This window comes from Phytophthora cinnamomi (genome assembly GCF_018691715.1).
Source record: "Phytophthora cinnamomi strain GKB4 chromosome Unknown Contig37, whole genome shotgun sequence".
In the NCBI taxonomy this organism is placed as follows: domain Eukaryota; phylum Oomycota; class Peronosporomycetes; order Peronosporales; family Peronosporaceae; genus Phytophthora; species Phytophthora cinnamomi.
This window is the reverse complement of record NW_027150970.1, coordinates 882,131-902,140: the sequence shown is the minus strand read 5'-3', so window position 1 is coordinate 902,140 and position 20,010 is coordinate 882,131. Positions and strand designations below refer to the sequence as shown.

Below are 20,010 nucleotides of genomic sequence, written 5' to 3'. Positions count from 1 at the left end.
TGCGAATGTTCAAGAATGTGCAAAACAAATAAGAAAATGCAGACTTCTGATAACTTCCAATGTGTTGAATTTGTATTTTCTTGCTAAAATCGAAATTGGACGTCGGACAAGTTGTCGTGTGCTCTCCAAAGTGACAGTACGTCGCAAAAAATATCGAACTCAATCAGTCTGTGGCAACGATCAAGTCGCCTCAAGTAAATCGCTGGCTTGGAGACATTCCTAGCCAGATAGTTTCCAAATGATCCATTTCTTCTTTTGTTCCCCATCAAGTTTCTTGCCAGCTTGGAATGCCAACTCACAAGTCTTTCGACATTCTTCACACTTCAGCGATAACAGCGTCAGCCGCGCATCTTTCCTATTGAACAACCCACTTAAAAGCTGCCGAAGTTATAACAAACAGCGACATTTTTTTTAATACAGGTTGAAGTGGCATGTTCCCTGTATTGTACCCCAAAAGCGGTACATTTTTCCGTAACTGCGATAGATCAGCATGAGCTCGAGCCACGGCAAGCCCCCGGCGGGCCTGGAGTGCATGGCGACGATGGACGACATCACGGAGGAGGACGGCAACTACTGCGAGTTCCAGACGGCGCCCAGCGGCCTGTGGCACGCGGCGCTCTTCTGCGCGGACGTGGTGGAGCAGCTGCTGGACTCGCAGTTCCACACGTTCATGAAGAAGGTGCAGGAGGCGGACTGCAAGGCGGAGCTGCGGCGCCTGGTGGCCAAGGGGCCCCCCGTGTGGCTGGAGGACAAGCACGCGCTGCCGCTGCCCGAGGGGGACTCGCACATCGCGCAGGTCTGGTTCGCCAGGGACGGCCAGGAGCGCAGCGCCAAGCTGGACGGCGCGCTGGAGGGCGAGGCCCGCGAACAGCTCTGGAGCGAGCTGAGGCAGCTCATGGACGCCATGGAGGAGGACAAGGACGAGGTGCGGTGAAGACGCAGCGGGTCGTCGAGCCGCAGGCCGATCAATCAATACAGGATCGTCTACTGTGGGGAGGAAGATAACTTAGACAGGGCTGAGCAATACGCAGGTCGTAGTGAACACGACGTGCCATTTGTTACTGACCCCTTCCACTAGAGGTGCTTGTTACGGGATGCCACGTCGGCAATTGGAAAGCGGTATGATTTACGACGTAGTGCTAGGACCCTTCATGGGTGATCATTGACTTTAATATTCGTGCTAATTCAAGAGTCCAACACTGCCTTTTCAGGTTAGAAAAGTGTGCTTTTAAAAGAGCACTTTTTTCTCGTGTCTAAAAGTTTTGTGGAAACCGTGGAGACCTTTTACTGTAAGCAATTTTGGATATTTTTCCGAAATACTGGTTTCTTGTTCTGTTATGTCAACTACTTCGCTCAGAAAACTTCAGTACTGGTTTCTTGTTCTGTTATGTCAACTACTTCGCTCAGAAAACTTCAGTATTCCTACATGCAAGCACGTGATCCGCTGTCGCTATCCGAATCTTCAAGAATAAACGTATTCTGGTCGAAATCGTCCTTTGCTCCATTCTGCGGCTGCAAGTGCTTCCAGAACATGAACATCGCCAGCGGGTAGTGCAGCATCGCGATAATCATCAGAAAAAATGCCGTCTTCAGCGACGTGTCGTCCTTCTCGCCCAGCGGTTTGGCCTGAACGATCCACAGCACGAACGTCAGCATGGCCGTGAAGCAAGCCACGCCCGCCAGGAAGAAGCCGCCGCCGACCCACTTCTTGTTACCCTTGCGGCACGTGATGGAGCCCACGATCGCGATGATCGCCATCAGACCGTTTGACATGCTCATGCCGCCGAATGTCATGGTGGCAAAGCCCATCAAGCCGCACGACTTATCCAGGAACTTGTCGAACTGCTCGGCGTCCATGCCGGCGGCAGTGGCCAGCACCGTAGCGTACGCCAACTGTTCAGAATCGCTCACGTCGCCAGCTTTGTTGTAGCCCTCGCACGTCGCGTATTTCGAGTACTTAGCCCACACTTTCTCGTTGACGATGGATAGATCTTTGTATCCGGAGCCGAACTTGTAGTAGAAGCAGTGGTTGAGCGCGGTACTCGAGTTGGTTAGCTTGCTGTCGATGCAGAAGCTCATGAGGCCCGCCTTGAAGTTGGTGCTGGCGACTTGGTCCGTGAGTGCCGAGTTGACAGTGGAGTTGACGGTCCACATGGGTAGTATCATGGCGACGGCGTTGTACAGCGTGCCAATGGTGATCATGGCGATGGCGCCGTAGCCGTGCTTGGAGATCGCCATGTTTGTTGGCTGTTAGAATGTGCGAATCTGTTGGAGCTGTGCTGGTAAGTTGAGAGATTGGAGAATGAGGTCGAGAGTTTGCTGAGAGGCTGATATCGCCCTCATACTTGCAAGGCATAGTACTTATACCATCAAGAATAGCTAGAACGATCGAGCGGAAACACACAATCTCACTTGCAAGTTTATTTTATTTATGGCGGGTTGTACATGGTGCTCGATCCTTGTGGGCGGAAGCTGGTCTATTGACGGGGTCGCCATGGTGATATGTATACCGTTGACTTGAACGGACTGGTGGTGATGACTGGGTATAATAGACATACCGGTAATGCGCAGTGCACGAGGTGTGTATGTTTTACAACGATCCGGAAGACTCGTAAGGCATGTGGTGTCCGCCCTTGACAGTCATTGACCCCAAGAACGACGAGACGTGACATCATGTTCATGACTTCGTGTCTCGTGCGGAGCAGTTGTTGCGTTGGCAGGGCCAACTTTGCCCTTTCTCTATTTACGCTTTTACATTCGCTGTTCCACTACCTGTACCAAACTCCGTTCGCTGGTAGAACTGTAGGTTCGCGTTGTGTAGTGCATCGAGTCTCAGTCATGCAGTGTGCCGTGCGACGCTGGGTATCACGTCGGCGAAGGGCATTTGACCGATAGCTCGGCTCGGCTCTATTCGCACTGTTCGCTTTGATTTCGCGTTTGTATCCTATCATTTTCGTACTACATGTAAGTGTTTTATTGAAGTTCGATGGATGCAAGCCACGATGATTTTTCGAGCCAACATTATCCACGCTAGGAACAACAGAAATCCCTCGCGGAATCCAAAATGCGGGCGGGGATTGCAAGCCGAATTAATGCAATAGGCGCTGTTGCTGCGGGTTTGGCACGCGACAGCCGAGCAGCGTGAGAGTTTTCAATCGAGTTGACTCATTGAAAAGCATAGCCATTCATTGTTTTCCACCTTAACGATGTGAGCTCATCGTCACGCACCGAACGCTGCACCGCAATGCTACATGCCCAGCAACCGGCATGGACGTCCTCTGTGATCACCGCGCTGATCCTTGGGTGAGCACAAGATGCGGCGCACCTCGTGCAAAATGCACTGTAGCATCCGACGGCTCTTGTTCTGCTTACTACCCGTCACCAGCTTAAACCTGCGCAGCCGATGCGTCAACGCCAGGCCCCGGTCATCCTTTTATCCGTTCGTCAGTCTTTCCGACGGTGTGCCGCGTGTCTTCGCCCCACCGCCCCAGTTTAACATCGGCGACGAAGAAATGGACTCGGGGCACTTCAACGCGCAGCCAAATCAATGTTAAACCGCATTCACCGCCTTCCCCACGCCCTCGGCCCTGCCACCGCATCGCCGGCACCTCGATGCTCGCCAACCCACATATTCCCTGCCGCCAGTGCTCGCGTGAGTGTTTCCTTCAGTGTTCGCGTGAGTGTTCCTCCGGTGGTGTGGCGTCAGCGCAGCGGTGATGGCCACGACAGCGGGGTGATCTCCATTGGATCGGCGATGCCATCACCTTCGCCCACGCAAGTTGCGCTGTCGCGATGATGACATGCTGAGGCGACAGCCAGCGGAGCCCATGTCAGAAAATAGAACCCGCCGCGGACCAATCGCCGCGCGTAAAAAGATTTTTACGAACGCCGATTGGTTGCGAGACCCGAATAACGACCAACCGGGGGGCACCGCAAAAAGCGCCGAGATGGCTGGTCTTCAGCGAGCGTGGCGAAAAGCGCCACCAGAGGAGCAACAACACGGCGCCACGGCTATCCTCAAAACCGGCGGTGGCCGGGGCGGTGAATCTCTCGGTCCGTCCACGCTCGACGCTCGGTACCGTACAGTACCCCTGACATCATCGCGTTTTGCAGCGAAACGTCACTTGGTGCTCGGCATACAAACAGCAAGTGTAACTTCGATGACATCAACGGTGCTTCGCGCAAGTACGTCAGCCAGCGCGAAAGAGAAAGGCCGAAACAATGCGCTTCATCCTCCACCCCACGAAAAACGGGCAGCTCTTCAACGCTGTGTGTACACTGTACCATATACATGAGAGACCGAGAAGGAGGTGGCCATCCATCCATCCTTTGGCGAGCGCCCGACGTCTGTGGCCATTCCGAGATTTCCAGTCGCCTGCGCACGTTGCCTCCCCCTTCGTCCACAGCACAGCAGCCATGATGTCCCTGTCGACGTTCAAGAAGGAGGCCAATTGGTTCATGGTCTACTACCTGTCGGTGGTGCACCTCGGCGCCATCGAAGGCCTGCGCCGCCTGTTCCAGTGCAAGCTCGAGACGTACCCGCTGTTCGTGTTCGTGTACTACCTGTCGGGCCTGGGCATCACCATGGGCGCGCACCGCCTGTGGGCGCACCGCAGCTACAAGGCGCACGGCATCGTGCGCTTCTTCCTCATGCTGTGCAACTGCATGGCCAACCAGGGCACCATCTTCCACTGGAGCCGCGACCACCGCGTGCACCACAAGTACTCGGACACGGTGGCCGACCCGCACGACTCGGGCCGCGGCTTCTTCTTCGCGCACATGGGCTGGCTGCTGGTCAAGAAGGACCCGCGCGTGCTCCAGGCCGGCACCAAGCTCAACTACGACGACCTCTGGGCCGACTGGACCGTCGTGGTGCAGGAGAAGCTCAACCCGTGGGGCCAGCTCTTCATGTGCTTCGTCTTCCCCACCGTCCTGGGCGTGCAGCTCGTGGGCGAGGACTGGAAGAACGCGCTGTTCGTCCTCGGCTTCCTGCGCTACGTGGCCGTGCTGCACGCGACGTGGCTCGTCAACAGCGCCGCGCACTTCTACGGCTACCAGACCTACGACAACATCCCGCCGCGCGAGAACTGGTTCGTGTCGCTCTGGGCCATTGGTGAGGGCTGGCACAACTGGCACCACAAGTTCCCGTACGACTACGCCACGAGCGAGTTCGGCGCCACGGCGCAGTTCAACCCGACCAAGCTCACCATCGACTTCATGGCCCTGCTGGGACTCGTCACGGACCGCAAGCGCGCCACGGACATCTGGGCCAAGATCAAGGACTCCAAGTCGTTCCAGGACCCCAACGGCGACGACCCCACCAAGGCCTTCTCCGAGCTCAAGGCCAAGGCCAATTAACCGCAGTCAGTCAGCATGTTTTGTCCGTCCTTGCAGTCTTCGCCGGCCGCAGTAGAGCCCAGGCCAAAGACTATATTCGCTAACAAGCTTACCTTATTGATGATCACATGCGCCTTCAACTTAGGCTCTTGCACATATAGCAGGTCCGACTACTACCGACGCGAGATAATTTTAGTGTTTTGTAGTAGGTGCTAGGACGTGGGTGATTGGGATCTGGTACAGCACCGTTCGACTGCATTTGCAAGTGTGGCGAAGTTATGGCTAGCGAGAATGAGAGCGACTCGGTTGCAAGTGCCAAGGAACTTGAACCACACAAGAGTCGAGAAAAGCTTGAACGTGTCAATGAAAGTGATTGTCCCCAGGACGACGACGACCTCACGATAAATGTGCCACAGCCGATGGATAAGCTGGCAGCGTTCGCGTTGCAACTGATGGAGGAGTTCCTCACTCGGTATAAGTTTGAAGAAACGGTGAAGGTGATGCAGGTTGAGCTAGAGCGAAAGGGGATACCACGACCTGATGACCAGCTCTGGTTCGAAATGCACAATAGCTGTCGAGTCGCCATCGCTCGAGGAAGTTCGAGCGCTGGTACCAGTACTTTGGAAAAGCTGCTAGCATTCTGTGTGTCCCCGAAAGCAGCTCTGGCTTTGGATGTGATCGCCCCACCTGTCACGTTGTGTCTCGCATCGCCACAGCCCAACAGCATTTCCAAACTGAAACAGACATCCTTCTCGCTTCGTCAGGCATACAGTCAAATGCTGTCTCCGGTAGTCCGGCCAAGTCAACGACACAAGCAACTTGGAACACCTTCAGGAATGCCCGCAGCAGGAACTGTGCGACGTCCTAAGACGGATGCAATGGTGGCCGAAGGTGAATCATCAGGCGCTGGAGATCTTATCAACATTGATGCCATTCTTGAACAAAACGAGACTCGATCACGACCATCTTCGTCAGCTGCGTTGGGTCCGATCGAAATTCAGCAGCAAACCGTGACATTGTCCAAGAAACGGAAGGCTAAGAAGAAGCGCGGCCATGGATCAGGTAGTGACAGCAACAACAAAGTCGTTTCTCAACCTCACCACCATCCTTCCAGGACAGAGAGCTCCATGGTGATGGCGTTCGACGAGCAGATCAAGCGCGACTTGTCTTCTGGGCGTATTTTAGCACGAGAGCTTCGCATTCTTCGGGCAGAACGCGTGAAGTGTGATACGCTCCGTCGGGGCACTGCATCGTTAGAAGCAGCACTTGCACGGCACGATCCGTACGCCAAAGAACTCGTTCGAGAACGCTACGGCTTCATCCATCGAGTGGAATGTGCATTGTGCACATTCCCGTTTCTTCCTGTAAACCTGCCGCACCGAGTGTCGTTCAAGTGCATCATGGACTTGCACGAGTTCTGGGGTTATACACCGCCTCAACGCGAAGTTGCAGCTCGGTATCGACCACCACTTTGCTACGACGCAGTGCGTGTCTGTCGGATGTGTGGGCCGATCCTCTTCCAACACACCACAGCCACGCCCAACGTGTACGACGAGCAGCTCAGTCCGACAATGCCTCGTGCCAGCTCACTCAGCGCTCTCGCAACAACCAGTAAAGTGTCCCCCAAGATGAAAGCTCGAGCTGCGATGATCGACGCCGAAAGTGCCGAGCGACGGGCGTTCTGTTCCGACCCTTACGCTTTACCACCATTATTTGGCGACGACGTGATCGAGGATGGCGAGACGTACGTGGTCGAAGAAACGCCCAACGAAGTGCGAGGCGTTGGCGCTGGCGTCGTGCAGGACTTCCCTGCCAAGGCGATTGTGTACTCCCAGCAACAGACCGACACTGTAGCGTTCATGAGCTCCAAGGAATGGGAAGTCATCAACCCTCAGCGCAGCAATATCCGCCAGGTCATGGAGAACACCATCAAATGAACGTAGCGCTTAGCAATTGATACAATGAATGGCGAAGTATAAAGACGTGGGCTAGAGATGGATGGAAACCGAAGCATTGCATTGACATTAGGCCTTCTCATGCACGAAGCCGCACACCAGTCGGGTCAACGGCAGGCAACGCCTACTGGAGACTACCATGGAGACAAGGAAGGCGCTTAAGCGCTGTCCTCGCCCTGGAACTGGTACGTCACGTGGCACTTGCCGCAGTAGTGGCGGTCGAAGTGGGTGGCCATGAACACACCGGCGCCGCACTGGGGCGACGGGCACTCCTTCTTCAGGCGCTGGATCTTTCCGTTGTCGTCCACCTTGTAGTACTTGAGCACGGCGAGTTTGACCTTGCGGTGCTTGTGCTTGATCTTCTTAGGCTTGGTGTACACTTTTTTCTTGCGCTTCTTGCCACCACCACGCAGACGCAGCACCAGGTGCAGCGTGCTCTCCTTCTGGATGTTGTAGTCCGAGAGCGTGCGGCCGTCCTCCAGCTGCTTGCCGGCGAAGATCAGGCGCTGCTGGTCAGGGGGGATTCCTGCAAAGCCACAACAAAGCAAGTCAGCACCTTCTTGCACTCCATATAGCATAGTGCGGCAGCGTTGCCGTACCCTCCTTGTCCTGAATTTTCTGCTTGACATTGTCAATGCTGTCCGACGGCTCCACGTCGAGCGTGATGGTCTTGCCCGTGAGGGTCTTGACGAAAATCTGCATCTTCTGTGAGTCACAACGGGCGCGCGTTAGTCCCACGCAGGTCCGGGGAGTTCCCTACCGCGTCGGTCCTCCAACTCCTCCCAGCAGCGAAGGAACAGTCAAAGAAAGAGTCAAACGTAAGAAAGACCTTCTACCCAGCTGCAACGCCCTCTCCACCAACGAGAAATCCGCAAAAGGACGTCGTCCTATGCGTCATAATCCTCCGTCTTTTGCGTCCTCTCATTGGCGTCCTGAGCTGCAGCTTGGCGCTTGGTTTCCTCGTTTCCTCCTCCTTCTCTTGTGCTCCTCCTTTTGCGCTGCTGATTGGCTTGATCGGACCGACGCGGCAAGGCAACCATGCATCATACGAATACCTACGGATCAGGGGCGGGCGCAGAGCCACAGCGGAGCCTCGTGGCCCGCCCCCAATCCGATCCTCGATACACGCAGGACGCGGATGATTTCTTGCCAAGCGACGGCTGCCCGCAAGGCGCGCGTGGTCGTCACAGGCAGCGCGTCGCTTGGGCCGAAAGCGCGGGCGTCGGGAGCGCGGGGGGCATCGAGGATCGGGATCCGCAGGTCTTGGGGCAGCTCAGCGGGGCGACATACCGTCAGGAGGTTTCCAAATCCAAACTGTCGACTGTAATGCCCATTGGAGCTGCTCGCACTCGTGCAGCTCCTGGCAGCCATTCAATTGTGGAGAAGTCACTGGAGCGGGGAGTGACCGCCGCACTTGTCCGAGGGCGGCCAGTGAGACTTGACGGCTGCGGATTGGACGAAAAGCGGAAGAGGGGATACTTAAGCGAGGAAACCGGTAGTTGACAAGTTGAAGTTGACTTGTACATGTACTATGGTGCTGTATTTAGGGGCATGACAGGTTCAACCACTTGATACAGCCAGGCAATTTTAGTCTTGGTGAGCGCAGCGCTGCTCAATTTCTCGCCTGTCGGACGCTATTTCGAGGCCGCAGTTGATCAATCTCAGGGTGTTTTTATCTCCAGACACGGTAGCATTGACGGCCGGCCAGCATGGGCACGTTCGAGGTGTTCTCGCGCGCCTACTGCGCGGATAGGCACTCGTGCGTACTGGTGGACGCGTGGCTGGAGCTGTTCCTGTGCTTCTGCTGTTTCTTGGTGGTGTGCGCATTGCTGGTGGGTTCCCGTTGCTGTTGGCTGTGTGGACGTGGAAGACGCGGCAATGCGGCAAATGACCCACGGAACAACTCGCTGGTGCACCGGGTGCTCACCGGAACGAGTCGCGGGGTGGCGTGGCGAGTTCGTCGGTTGCTGCGTAAATGCGGCGTCCGAGTCGCCGGACGAACGTCGCCTCTTCCTCTAGCGGTCATCAAGAAGGATGCAACAGAAGCTCGAATTCAAGGCCACAAGAACTCGCCGCAGCAGGGAGAAGCCTTCATTCTCCAGACGCAGCGGATGCTGCACATGGATTTTGCAGCGCAGTCTACATGCGCGGCCGAGGACGACGGGCAGTCGGAAGCGCAGATCCCACCGCTCGTGTTTCCTGGCGACGATGACAGCACCACAGCTTCTGTAGATCCTGAAAAGCCAGCCCTGGTACGAGATGGATCAGTGGTGGTGAAGAAGAGAGACCCCAGCAGGCACATGCTCTCAATTCAAATGAACAGGCAGCGCTCGAAAAGCGCTATGCATCCCACAAAATTCAAGTTCAGCGACAAGGTTCGAGCAGTCTCGGTATCCGTGGCACGCAGTTCACGCAACATCTTAGCAGCTGCACGAGTTGCCGCTCCGACGAAAAGGGCAAGAGGGAGTGGAAGCCGCACAGACTCCACAGACTCCATGTCATCCGAGCGCACCCACTCGAGCTCTTTCAAGAAGAAATTCCAGTTCTTCAAAAGGAGAATGCCACCTCGTTCGCCTTCTCGAGCACTTTTCAACGAGCCTTCATACGAAACGAAAAATGGGATGGCAGAATTATCCCCAGAGGACAGAGCTGAGAACGAACGGCGAGCAAGCATGCAGCTCCGAGATAAAAGGCGCGTGAGTGTCGGCGCCAGCTCACACGTGCAATTCGAGGTAGGTGGAGACCAGGCTTCAGTGTACGAAGTCAAACTCCGCGAAGTGAATCTGGTCAAGCGGTTAGCGTCAGGCCCGCTGAGTGAGGTGTATGCAGCTATCTGGCGTGACACAAAGGTTGGCGTGAAGCTTCTAATGCCGCGAGAGGGGGTCGTTGACAACTTGGAGGAGGCGGTGAAGAACTTCCGGCGCGAGATTTGGGTCATGAACGCACTCAAGCACCCGAACATCGTCAAGCTCCTCGGTGCAAGTCTCACGAACAGTTGCTATGTCCTCATAATGGAGTACATGCCCAATGGTTCGCTGTACGAGTACTTGCGAGATACAGCCAATTTCTTTCCGCACCAACTTATAGTCACCAGCGCATTCGACATTGCCTCAGGGATGGCTCACATCCACGCTTGTGACGTATTACAGCGCGATCTGAAATCCAAGAACTGTTTGCTGTCCGAGAATCTCGTCGTCAAAGTGTCCGACTTCGGTCTTGCGCGCTTTCGTAGTGTGCAATACGGTCCGTACACGTGGGTGGGCACGCCGTTCTGGGCGGCACCTGAAGTTATCCGACACGAACCTTACGACGAAAAAGCGGACGTTTACTCGTTCGCCATCGTGCTTTGGGAATTGGTGGAGCGTAAAGATCCTTACGACAACCTCAACGCATTTCAAGTGCCTCTCCAAGTGGCGAACGAGGGGCTTCGGCCTGCTGATTTTTCCAGACCAGCACCTTTAGGGCTTGAGCAGCTCATGCGGCAGTGTTGGGATGCCGATCCCGAGCAACGTCCTTCTTTTGCTGACATTTCCCAAACGCTGAGCACGTGGTTGCGGACTAAAAGCGGCGGGGGCGATGATTCTCGACTTAAGAGTATTGTGGAAAATGATGGCAGTATCGATCTATCGGCTCACATTCAACGCGGACAAATTACGGCTACGCAAGCCGAACTCCACCGCTTTGCTGAATCACACGATGCCAACGCCAAAGTCATTCCGATCACTTTGTCTTCGCTTCGCAAAGGGCTCTCCACTTCAAGACCTCAGCGGAAGAGGACCTCCAAGCAAGAAATGACTGCCAGCGAGATTGAAGAAGTCCGCATCAACAGCACACTTGGAATACCAGGCCTCGAAGAGTACTCGGGTGGCCGAGCCCATTCCCACCACTCCAGCGGCACCTGGACCCCCAAAGGCAGGAGAAGCAATCCACCGCTTATCGATCCCAGCCAACTAGAGGCTAACGTGAACGAGCTGCCTGAAGACACACAAATGGATGAACAAAAGGAAGACCCAACAAATGACGAACTACTTGAAGAAGCAACAGGGGACAGACCTGGTAGTATTGGGGTCGAAGCCGAAGTGCAGTTTTGATCCGGCAGGAATCGGTCGATGTATTGATAGTCAATGATGGCAAGAGCGAGCGAGCAGAACGCTCGGTAAAGTGGCAAAGAACGTATTTATTGCTTGCTGTACATGCGTAGCTTCAATTTCATTCGACATCTTCAAAGCATTTGAACAATTTGGTACAATATCCACATCGTCAGGTCTCACTGGAGCTGCGAAGAGCTCACTGGAATCTGCGATAGATAACCACATCCGGTGGGAGTATCGCTGACCCACCGGCGGACGAGCAGTTTGACTCAGCTCGAGCGTCGCTGGGAGGTTCCGACTGGGGCTCCGACAGCACGTTTGATTCCTGCGAGATTGGCGGCTGGGGCACCGCCGACTTGCCACCGTAGCTACTGAACGATAGCGCGCTTGCCAAGCTGCGGGTGCTGTTGGTATGAAGCAGGTAGTTCTGCAGTAGGCGTTGGTAGTATTCGTCGTCAAGCGGGGGCGACGTCTCTTGCGTCTTCTTCACTAAGACCGACTGGTTCGGCAGCCAGAAGCTGCTCTGAGTTTGAAATGCCCTCGATCCACGTCGTTCCATCGGCGTTTGACCCTGCCTCGCTGTCGTAGGGACGGCCGGTCGTTGGAGAAAACTTTGGTTGTTGTGCGTGAGCAGGCTGTTTCCAGAGGAGAATCGGCCGAGTAAAAGGTGATTGCTCGAAGAAGTCGCCAAGTCCGCGGACGTGAACGAGCGAAGCGAAGTCCCCGCGTTTGACGAAGAAATCCCTGAAATGACGGAGCCAGTGCCACCCCGACGAAATTGGTAGTGCTCGAGCACCTCCAACATGTTAGCGGCGTCCATGCCATCTTCACCTTCCTCGACTTCCTGGCCTGCAATCTCCGGCTGCGATTGCAGGTAAGCCCGCTTCTTTGGTCGAGCATTCAGGCTCAGGCGATGCTGCTGGTACTTCTCCGATTCACGCGACGACAGCACCGAAATGGAAGACATTTCGGCCGCTGCTAGCAATCGCTCCGCGCGCTCTGACATCGCCGGCTGCTGTTGCTGTTGGTGGTGGTGCGGGACCGAGCCGTCCGTAATCGATGAGGCTGTCATCGTCGGCCTGAAGAATGTTGGGGCCCGTTTGCGCTTCTTCGCCAGTCGCTTGATCAGCCGAGCGTTGATGGTAGCGCCGGAGGGGATCACTGCGCACACACAAGCAAGACAGAAAGTCTCGGTGCATGGGCCCGATGTAGCGCCTGCTGCAGCGCTATTCGGGTGGTAGTGGGCGCAGAAGATTGGTTTGGTCACGCGGCAGGTTCGGCAGCACGGCTTCCAGCAGCCACGACAGTTCCTAGGTGCATCCCAGAAGAACAACGATCGCGCGCACACCGCGCAGCGCTGTCTGGCGGTGGAGTGGTCTGCATTAACTTGCCTCTGTCCAACCAACAGCAACGACAGGTTCTTGGCCTGGCCGCTCTGCACCGTGTTGGCCATGGACGTGAGCCACTCGGCGATGCAGCTGTCCCCGAGCACCGGCGGCAAGCGGCCGCTGGGGTTAAACTGGCCGTGGGCGAACATGGCCACCCGGTCGTCGCCTACACTCTTGAACACCACAGCCAGCGAGATGAACCCGCGCACAAAATTCCCCGAGCCGACCCCGGCCGAGCTCGCACTGCGCGAGCGGTTCTGGTGTCCCTGACTGAGCGGCGGCCACGTGGCTCCGGTCGCCGCGTACGTGTCGAAGCTCGAGAGCTGCGGCGAGAGCTCGTCCGCCAACGGGTCGATCGAGTGCAGCACCAAGTAGCCCATGTCTTCCCCGAGCTCGTCCTTGAACAGGTCCATCTTCTTGAAGCACAGGAAGTCCCTGCGTCTGCAGAAGCCCAGGCCCGGCAGCTTGAGCGCCATCCAGACGATGCCCGAGAACTGGAAGGGCTTGGTCTCCGTGCTGCTCTTGTCCACCTGCAGCACGCGGGCGTCCAGCGCGCGCGGACTCAGCAGCATCTGCAGCACACGCGCCGTGCGTGTCGAGTCGGCGTACAGGCCGTTCATGACGTCGCCCAGCGAGCCGTGCACGGTGCCGATGGCCTGCACGGTGGAGGTGCGCTGCTGCCGCGCCTTGAGGCGGTACACGCGGATGTCGCTGCTCTCGCGCAGCAGCTTCCACTGGCGCGTCTCCACGGCGGCCAGGCGGCCGGCCGCGACGGCGCGGGGAAGCTCTGGGGGCAGCGGAGAGCGGCTGAGGCGCAGGCGAGAGCGGCGCTCGCGCTCCTGGCGCTCGCGGAAGAGCTGCAGCGTGGCGTGCAGCCGCCGGTCGCTCTGCTGGTGGTAGCGCCGCAGCCGCGCGGCGGTCACGTCGTTGAGCGACTGGCGCTCGGCACGCACGTCCTCGTCGTCCATCTCGAGCGTGAAGGTGGACACGAGCCCGGAGCTGATGGGCGGCTGGCACACGTCCGACGCCATTGTTGCTCGACGGACGCAAATTCGGTTGTGAGCGGCTCCGCTCCGAGAGCAGGAGCAGCGTCTACTCGTCGTCTGGACTTGACTGGCCTTCAGTATGCGCGAGGTGAGACCATGTTCGGACGTATCGCACGCGGGATAACGGCAGCTGGGGTATCTTTTGCTTCAGCGCGGGCTGCATAGGCGGGCCCGCGCTTTCGATCGCCGGGGGCAGAGAGCGAGAGCCGACTTCTTATTCGCACTAGCACAACCCACGCCGAGGGGCGCTGCAGCCTGCGGGCGGAGCGCTGGTGCTCTCTCTTGGGTGGGATCTCATGCAACGCTAGCATTTGGGCGGTGCTTGTTGAGTGAGTTCCAGGCGGCTAAATTTTGGCGGGGAGGTACACCGTCGTACCCATCTTTGCTGCATCTGGATTGCCAGAGCCCCGGGAAAGAGCCCAAGTGGGCAGCGCGAAAGCGAGGACTCTGCCGTTGCTGGCCTTCCAGCGACGATGCAGCCCGGTGGCATCTTCCCCCGGCTCTCGCTACAGAGCTCTGTTCGTCCACAGCTCGTTTGACAAGATCTGCGGACGTTGGATGAATGACTGTACGGTAGATGTATTACATGTACCGTACCGGTGTCGCAGTCGGAGTCGAAGTCCGCGGCATGCTCACAAGCGCCGCGGATTGGGAAATTGGCCGCGTCACTTGAATCGGTCTTGGCCAAACCTGCATCTCGACGATCACACCCATTTTCTCAGTGCGGATCATCTGCTGTCATCTCGTTGTGAGCTATTCGCGTCGGGCGTGGCGCCTCTGCCAACTTGGCAGCGCCAAGAAGGCAACAAGGCTTGGGCAGCGCATGGGTGGTGGCGATGTGGATAGCAAGCAGCATCGCGCTGCCTCAGCACGGCTAGGTGGGCTGCTGAGTCCGCCGGCCGAGCTCTGCCACGGTAGCAAACTCCGCCTCTGCCGGCGCTGGACGGACGAGCTGGAGGCAGTTCAGCACCACGATAGTGGACTCCGAGCAGCGAAAACCGCCGGCGGTTGCAAGTGCGTGCGCTGATTTGCGCTGATTCGCATCGCGGCTCCGGGAAACTGGCCGCGACGGCACCGCGGGGGCGCCTCTGGGGCTCATGGGCTCATGGTTGGCAGGACTGAGTAATGCAATGGCTGTACGGCGGGGAGATCATGAGAGGCCGTTTCGCCGCCGGCGTTACACGCACTTCAACTACGCCAGCCAATCCGCGCGAGTAGCCAGACCAATTGCTCGATGCACGTTATCCCGGATATGGCTGCTGTCCACTTGCAGTCCACCAAAGAATCAAAAAAGTATCTTGACAGCTCGATCTTGCTACTCGCGCTAATGCTCTTCTTTTCTCATGTGGGGACACGCGCCGGATATTGGCATATGAGAATCTCAGTATGAGATCGACGGGAACGCTGTCATTGGATGCGTCGGCTCATGATTTTAGTGCCCATTGTCGCTCTCTACTGCGATCTTCCAGCACTACAGAACGACAGCAGCTTCAACGCTGTCTTCATGACTTTCCTGCTGATTCCCGACTGATCCGTTTCGTCTCCACCCTCTTCTCGATCCGGTCGCATGCATTATATCTCGATGGTGAAGGACGTCTTTCAGCGCCCCCGCTTCCTGCATTTGCATTTATTTTTTTCATGTTGTCGTAGTCAGCCGCATTTGTATGTATTAGGTGGCTAATTACTCTTCGGGAAATCAAGTCTGGTCAATGACCACTGGTCATGGACTAGCTCGGCATGATGCCGACGGCATCGCAAGCACCACAAATGCTGTCATAGCTGTAGCTGGAACCGCCGGGTATAGTGAGGAGTTCTCGGTATACGGGGTTGATGCCGCGCTCGCTCTGAATGCTACCAACGTTAACCACAAAAAGAACAATACTTAAAACAAAATCAAAACTCACATTTGTCGTGTTCGCCAATGCCGTTCTCGTTCCGTCTACTCTCGTCTACTACGTAGTCCTACTGATTCTCCACTCGACTTCTAAGTCTTGATTGGAGCATGATACTACCGGTACCAATGGATCTCGAGCTTCATTGTATACAGATCGAAGAATTTGGAGATGCTCTAATATCGCCAAGGTATGATGTGCAGTCGATATCATTAGGTATCTGCTCCTTCTTTCAGGCAGAAAGCATCGACAGAAAATAAGGAAAGTTTTCTACCGTATACTGTATACTTAAGTATGTATTACATGCACTGTATTATCCCGGATACGGGTCCTAAAAACACGATACCGATTGTGGTTTAAAGCATCTAGGAACCCCTTGAAAGTTTTAACACATGTAAGTCGGTTTTTGATAGGATAGCTTCCGACCGGGAGATGCTATCCAGCGGTCCAACTAAATTCTCGACCAGTTGAAATTATGAGAGTTCGATTCCTTTAGTCAGAAGATTGGGGCTCGAAATTCATTTCAAGAACAACGTCCGCAGAAGCAAGTCGAGACTAGACATGCTAGTGGCACGCCTGTGGTTATATGCGACACCATCGCTGCAGTTCGCCTAGTCGTAGGTGGAGGCGAGGTTTAAAGTTTCAGTTGCAAAGCTATGTAGAAAACAAAATACGAGGTAAGCCTGAGCTTGTTATGTCCATATCACTTCTAAAAGATCCACAGGAACCGCTTGCGAGGGAGCTGCTCCTTGAGCGCGATCTTGCGTTCCTCCAGGGCTGCAATCTCCTCGTCCGCTTCGTCAATGTCGCGTCCGGTGTACTTGGATGCCTCCAGCGCGGCCTGTTGGGCGCGGATCTCCTCGATCTGCAGTCGAAGCTCCTTCGCCGAGTCCAGCGGCTTCTTGTTCTTCTTCTGCGCGGCCGCAGCGCTGCCCCACGTCACACGCGGTGCGGGCGGCCAGGCCTCCTGCGCCGTGGGCGCCGCCTGCTTGGCCGAAGAGCTCTCCTCTTCAGCCTCTCCGTCCTCCGCGAAGGTGACAGCGACCACACGGTCGTTCTCCGGCTGGGCCGACTGCTTCAGCGCGAGCTTCTCGATCTCCTCTTGGCTGGCCGAGCCCGACACCTCGAAGCGCACCTTCTCGCCCGACTTCAGCTCCGCCACCACCGTCACGGCTGCAGCAACAAATTTCACCATAAACCGTCAATAATTGCCGCAATTAAACCTCCCTACAGCTCTAAAACAACAAAGTTCCGACGTACTCTCGTTGATGAGATCTTCCGTGGAGCCGATGGGGCCAATGTCCTCGCGACTGGCGAGCTCCAGCAGCGTCTCGTTCAGCGGGACGTACTCGTTGATGGCGTCGATGAGCTCCGGGTACCGGTCGTTGAAGTGGTTGTAGAACTCGTCGTCCGTCTGCAGGTTGTACACGAACACGCCGCCGACGGCGCCCGGGATGCCGATCATGATGGCCGTCGTGTACCAGAAGTAGCGTGCGAACGGGGGGCCCTTGGGCTTGGCGGCGGAGGGCGCAGCCGAGGAGAAGAGGCGCGGAGAGCCTCGCTGCAGCGCGCGCAGCATCGGCCGGAACAGGACCATCTTGACAAATCCTGAATGACCACCACAGATGCCGACAATCCCTTATTTAATGATAAAATGTTCGCATTTTGTATCTTAGAGGTGTGGTTGTATAAAATAAACATATGTGTATTTCGTAAAGCCTCTGACTACTCATTGTAAGGTGATAGTATGGAGGGAGTTGTTGTGGTCTAACTTAAATGATGTGATTGGCTGAATGGGGGATACATTTTCTTAAGGCAGTTTGCGCCAATCACAGTCGGACTTGACCATGGATGACGCGGAAGTGGCGGTGTCGTACGCCTCGGGCGCCTACGCGACCGGCTTCGTGATCCTGCTGGTGGGAGTGGTGCTGCCGATGGTCTACATGGTGCTGCAGAACAAGAAGGCGTTCAAGGCGGTGCGGAGAGACTAGAAATCCGCAGTCAAAGGCGCTTTGAAGAGACCAAATGCAGAAGATCGCGTGTTTGGAGCGGAAGACGACGTCGTGAGGAGATGAAAGACGACGTGCAATTGGAAGAGAGGGAGAGGAGCAACATGCACCACTTACGACGAAATTTGGACCGGAAATGACAGAGAACGATATTTTTTCTCTCTCTCTTAATGATACATCGGCTGTAGGTGGGTGTTGATTGAGCTGCTGGGTTTATTGGGCTGGTGCTCGAGCAGAGCAGAGTGCTTCCTTCATCTCACTACGCCCCCTGACCGCTGCGCAAACTTCTCGTGCCGGATTCGCTCCAGGTTTTGCTGTTGCTGCAGCTCCGCCTTGACGTTCTGGTACCGCTGCAAGAGTCTGAAAGCGAAACGAGTTAGAGAAGTTGAAGAATTTTTTTGGTAGGGAGGAGAGAGAAGACGAACCGTTCGAGGTCGACTTGACGCTGCTTCTTCTGTTCCTCGCGACCGGATTGAATTCGCTTCTGGAGAGCGTCCAGGTCCTGCTTCTGCCGCTGCTTGAAGGTCACCTCGCGCTGGAACATCTCCTGCTGCTTGAGGTTGCGCCACTTCTCGAGCTCCCAGGCCTCCAGCGCGTCCGATTTGAGCTTGATCTTATGTGCTTCGCCGTAGCTACGTGCGGAAGAAACCATGGTGAGAAAGGTGAGGAACTATCATGGTGGAGAGCTTAGCCTGCCACTTACTCTTTCTGCCGAGCGAGGTGCTCTTCGATGCGCCGCAGATTGAGCAGGTCCTTCGAGAACTTTGGCTTCTGGTGCTTCTCCAGCATCTTTTGCTGGAACTCGAGCAGCTCCGACTTGTGCTTCTCACGCATATTGACGACCAGTTCCTCCACGTTGCGCTCGTACTCGTCCATCTTGCGGTCCCAGACCTGGTTGAACTGCTGGAACTCGAGCATGTGGGCCTCTTCAACACCTAGGCGCTCGGCGATCTGCCGCGAGCGCATCGCCTCCCGCCGCCGATTTTCCTCGTGTACCTTGAGCTCCTCCAGACGGTTCTTGGCGATCTCAGCCTCCACGTACTTGCCCTGCCGCTCGCAGTTCTTACGGTGCTCCTCCAGGATCAGCAGGAAGTCGTTCACCGCCGAGTCCTCCACATCCGTCATCCTGATACCGTCACCGATCTATCGATGCAAATACAGGCAGAACCTCGCGCTCTGCTACAAATGCGCTCAGGTCGCTGCCGTCTTCGCCCACGTCGGCCGAGTTGGCGTGACCAGAACAATCTCGACCGACGTCTTCCCAATAATAAATGCCAGCACCATTGGGCTGCAACTGCCATGACGTTGCACATCTCAGCCAAGAATACCGAGCTCGCATGCGACTTTCACGGGGGTATCCTGCATTCGTTTCGCGCGTGGCTGTGCTCTTCCTGGCAAGACATGCACACTGCTCAAGCGGTTGGTTACTTTCTCACGGGTGTTGCATTATTTTTCTATTACAATGTGTTGTCTGTGTAGTTGGGCGCCCCCAAAGGGGACGGTGAATCGAGCGAGCACCGTAGCGAGAGAGCAGTCTGTCCCGTGCTTAAGGCAGCTTCTTCTCCATGATGGCGTTGCCCGCGGCGTCCTTGCCGTGGATCTCGATGTGCTGCACCTTGGGCATGCCCCAGGACGAGGTGGAGTACACGAACACGCGCTCGAGCGTGCAGCCGTCCTGGCCGTTGATGGAGCCGCGGCCCACGGGCTTGCCGTCCACGATGGACAGGTAGATGACGCGGTCCTTGAGCGACGTGAGCGTGACCTCGAACTCGCCCGGGTGGCCCTCGCGCGGCTTGACGGTGGCGCCGTACGCCGTGTTGCGCTCGATCATGTTGAGCTCCTCGCGCGGGGCGCCGTCCTGCTCGAACATGATCCAGTACACGTCCAGCGGGTTCTCCGGGTCCAGCGTGCCGTCCTCCAGCAGCCGCACGGCGTACACGACCACGTTCTTGTTCTTGTTGCGGTACACGACGAACGCCACGTTCGGGTTGTGCTTCTCGGCGATGAGCGGCACGGGGTTGTTCTCCACCTTGGAAAAGTCGAGCGACATGGCTGCAATTGCGGTGACGGGAGGGGGAGGAAGGAAGGAAGGAAGGAAGGAGTTTCTGCTTGCGACGGACGCGACGAGACGGAGAATGAGCGCAAACCGAGCCGAGCCGAGCTCCACGTGGAAGGAAGCGGATTCCTCCTGCAGCTGAAGGTGAACAGCCGTTACGCGTCCGATCGTCAGTGACTTCAACCAGACGATGTGCCATCCGCTTCCCACCAACTGTACACTAACTTCACGTGTGC

At 56.3% G+C, this 20,010-nt stretch overlaps 9 protein-coding genes across 11 annotated transcripts; 3 read left to right on the top strand and 6 right to left on the bottom strand.

Annotated features, from left to right (window-relative positions):
* Nucleotides 1–490: 490 nt before the first annotated feature.
* IUM83_11892 (Protein involved in establishing cohesion between sister chromatids during DNA replication) lies at nt 491–934 on the top strand (the record flags this gene model as incomplete). Its single annotated transcript, XM_067936481.1, has 1 exon — nt 491–934. The coding sequence occupies one exon, from the start codon at nt 491–493 to the stop codon at nt 932–934; it is 444 nt and encodes a 147-aa protein (XP_067792163.1).
* A 488-nt stretch (nt 935–1,422) lies between these two features.
* On the bottom strand, nt 1,423–2,238 carry IUM83_11891 (Uracil phosphoribosyltransferase; the record flags this gene model as incomplete). The annotated part of the gene is made up of 1 exon (XM_067936480.1): nt 1,423–2,238. The coding sequence occupies one exon, from the start codon at nt 2,236–2,238 to the stop codon at nt 1,423–1,425; it is 816 nt and encodes a 271-aa protein (XP_067792164.1).
* A 2,178-nt stretch (nt 2,239–4,416) lies between these two features.
* On the top strand, nt 4,417–5,358 carry IUM83_11890 (acyl-CoA desaturase; the record flags this gene model as incomplete). Its single annotated transcript, XM_067936479.1, has 1 exon — nt 4,417–5,358. One exon carries the CDS (start codon nt 4,417–4,419, stop codon nt 5,356–5,358), a length of 942 nt encoding a protein of 313 aa, XP_067792165.1.
* An 815-nt stretch (nt 5,359–6,173) lies between these two features.
* On the top strand, nt 6,174–7,274 carry IUM83_11889 (the record flags this gene model as incomplete). Of its 2 annotated transcripts, none has more annotated exons than XM_067936478.1 (1): nt 6,174–7,274. In XM_067936478.1, the coding sequence occupies one exon, from the start codon at nt 6,174–6,176 to the stop codon at nt 7,272–7,274; it is 1,101 nt and encodes a 366-aa protein (XP_067792038.1). The 2 variants fall into 2 exon arrangements, with proteins under 2 accessions (XP_067792038.1, XP_067792037.1); XM_067936477.1 differs by having other exon boundaries at nt 6,966–7,274.
* Nucleotides 7,275–7,450: 176 nt separating this feature from the next.
* IUM83_11888 (ubiquitin-40s ribosomal protein s27a) lies at nt 7,451–8,663 on the bottom strand (the record flags this gene model as incomplete). The annotated part of the gene is made up of 3 exons (XM_067936476.1): nt 7,451–7,818; nt 7,892–7,997; nt 8,583–8,663. 3 exons carry the CDS (start codon nt 8,661–8,663, stop codon nt 7,451–7,453), a joined length of 555 nt encoding a protein of 184 aa, XP_067792036.1.
* A 2,916-nt stretch (nt 8,664–11,579) lies between these two features.
* On the bottom strand, nt 11,580–13,802 carry IUM83_11887 (START-like domain; the record flags this gene model as incomplete). 2 transcript variants are annotated; one of them, XM_067936474.1, is made up of 2 exons in its annotated part: nt 13,334–13,343; nt 13,471–13,802. In XM_067936474.1, 2 exons carry the CDS (start codon nt 13,800–13,802, stop codon nt 13,334–13,336), a joined length of 342 nt encoding a protein of 113 aa, XP_067792044.1. The 2 variants fall into 2 exon arrangements, with proteins under 2 accessions (XP_067792045.1, XP_067792044.1); XM_067936475.1 differs by having other exon boundaries at nt 11,580–13,802.
* A 2,616-nt stretch (nt 13,803–16,418) lies between these two features.
* On the bottom strand, nt 16,419–17,288 carry IUM83_11886 (TonB-dependent receptor protein; the record flags this gene model as incomplete). The annotated part of the gene is made up of 2 exons (XM_067936473.1): nt 16,419–16,882; nt 16,970–17,288. 2 exons carry the CDS (start codon nt 17,286–17,288, stop codon nt 16,419–16,421), a joined length of 783 nt encoding a protein of 260 aa, XP_067792043.1.
* A 681-nt stretch (nt 17,289–17,969) lies between these two features.
* On the bottom strand, nt 17,970–18,843 carry IUM83_11885 (Transmembrane protein; the record flags this gene model as incomplete). The annotated part of the gene is made up of 3 exons (XM_067936472.1): nt 17,970–18,078; nt 18,144–18,350; nt 18,422–18,843. 3 exons carry the CDS (start codon nt 18,841–18,843, stop codon nt 17,970–17,972), a joined length of 738 nt encoding a protein of 245 aa, XP_067792042.1.
* Nucleotides 18,844–19,264: 421 nt separating this feature from the next.
* Nucleotides 19,265–19,768, bottom strand: IUM83_11884 (protein kinase; the record flags this gene model as incomplete). The annotated part of the gene is made up of 1 exon (XM_067936471.1): nt 19,265–19,768. One exon carries the CDS (start codon nt 19,766–19,768, stop codon nt 19,265–19,267), a length of 504 nt encoding a protein of 167 aa, XP_067792041.1.
* Nucleotides 19,769–20,010: the final 242 nt, after the last annotated feature.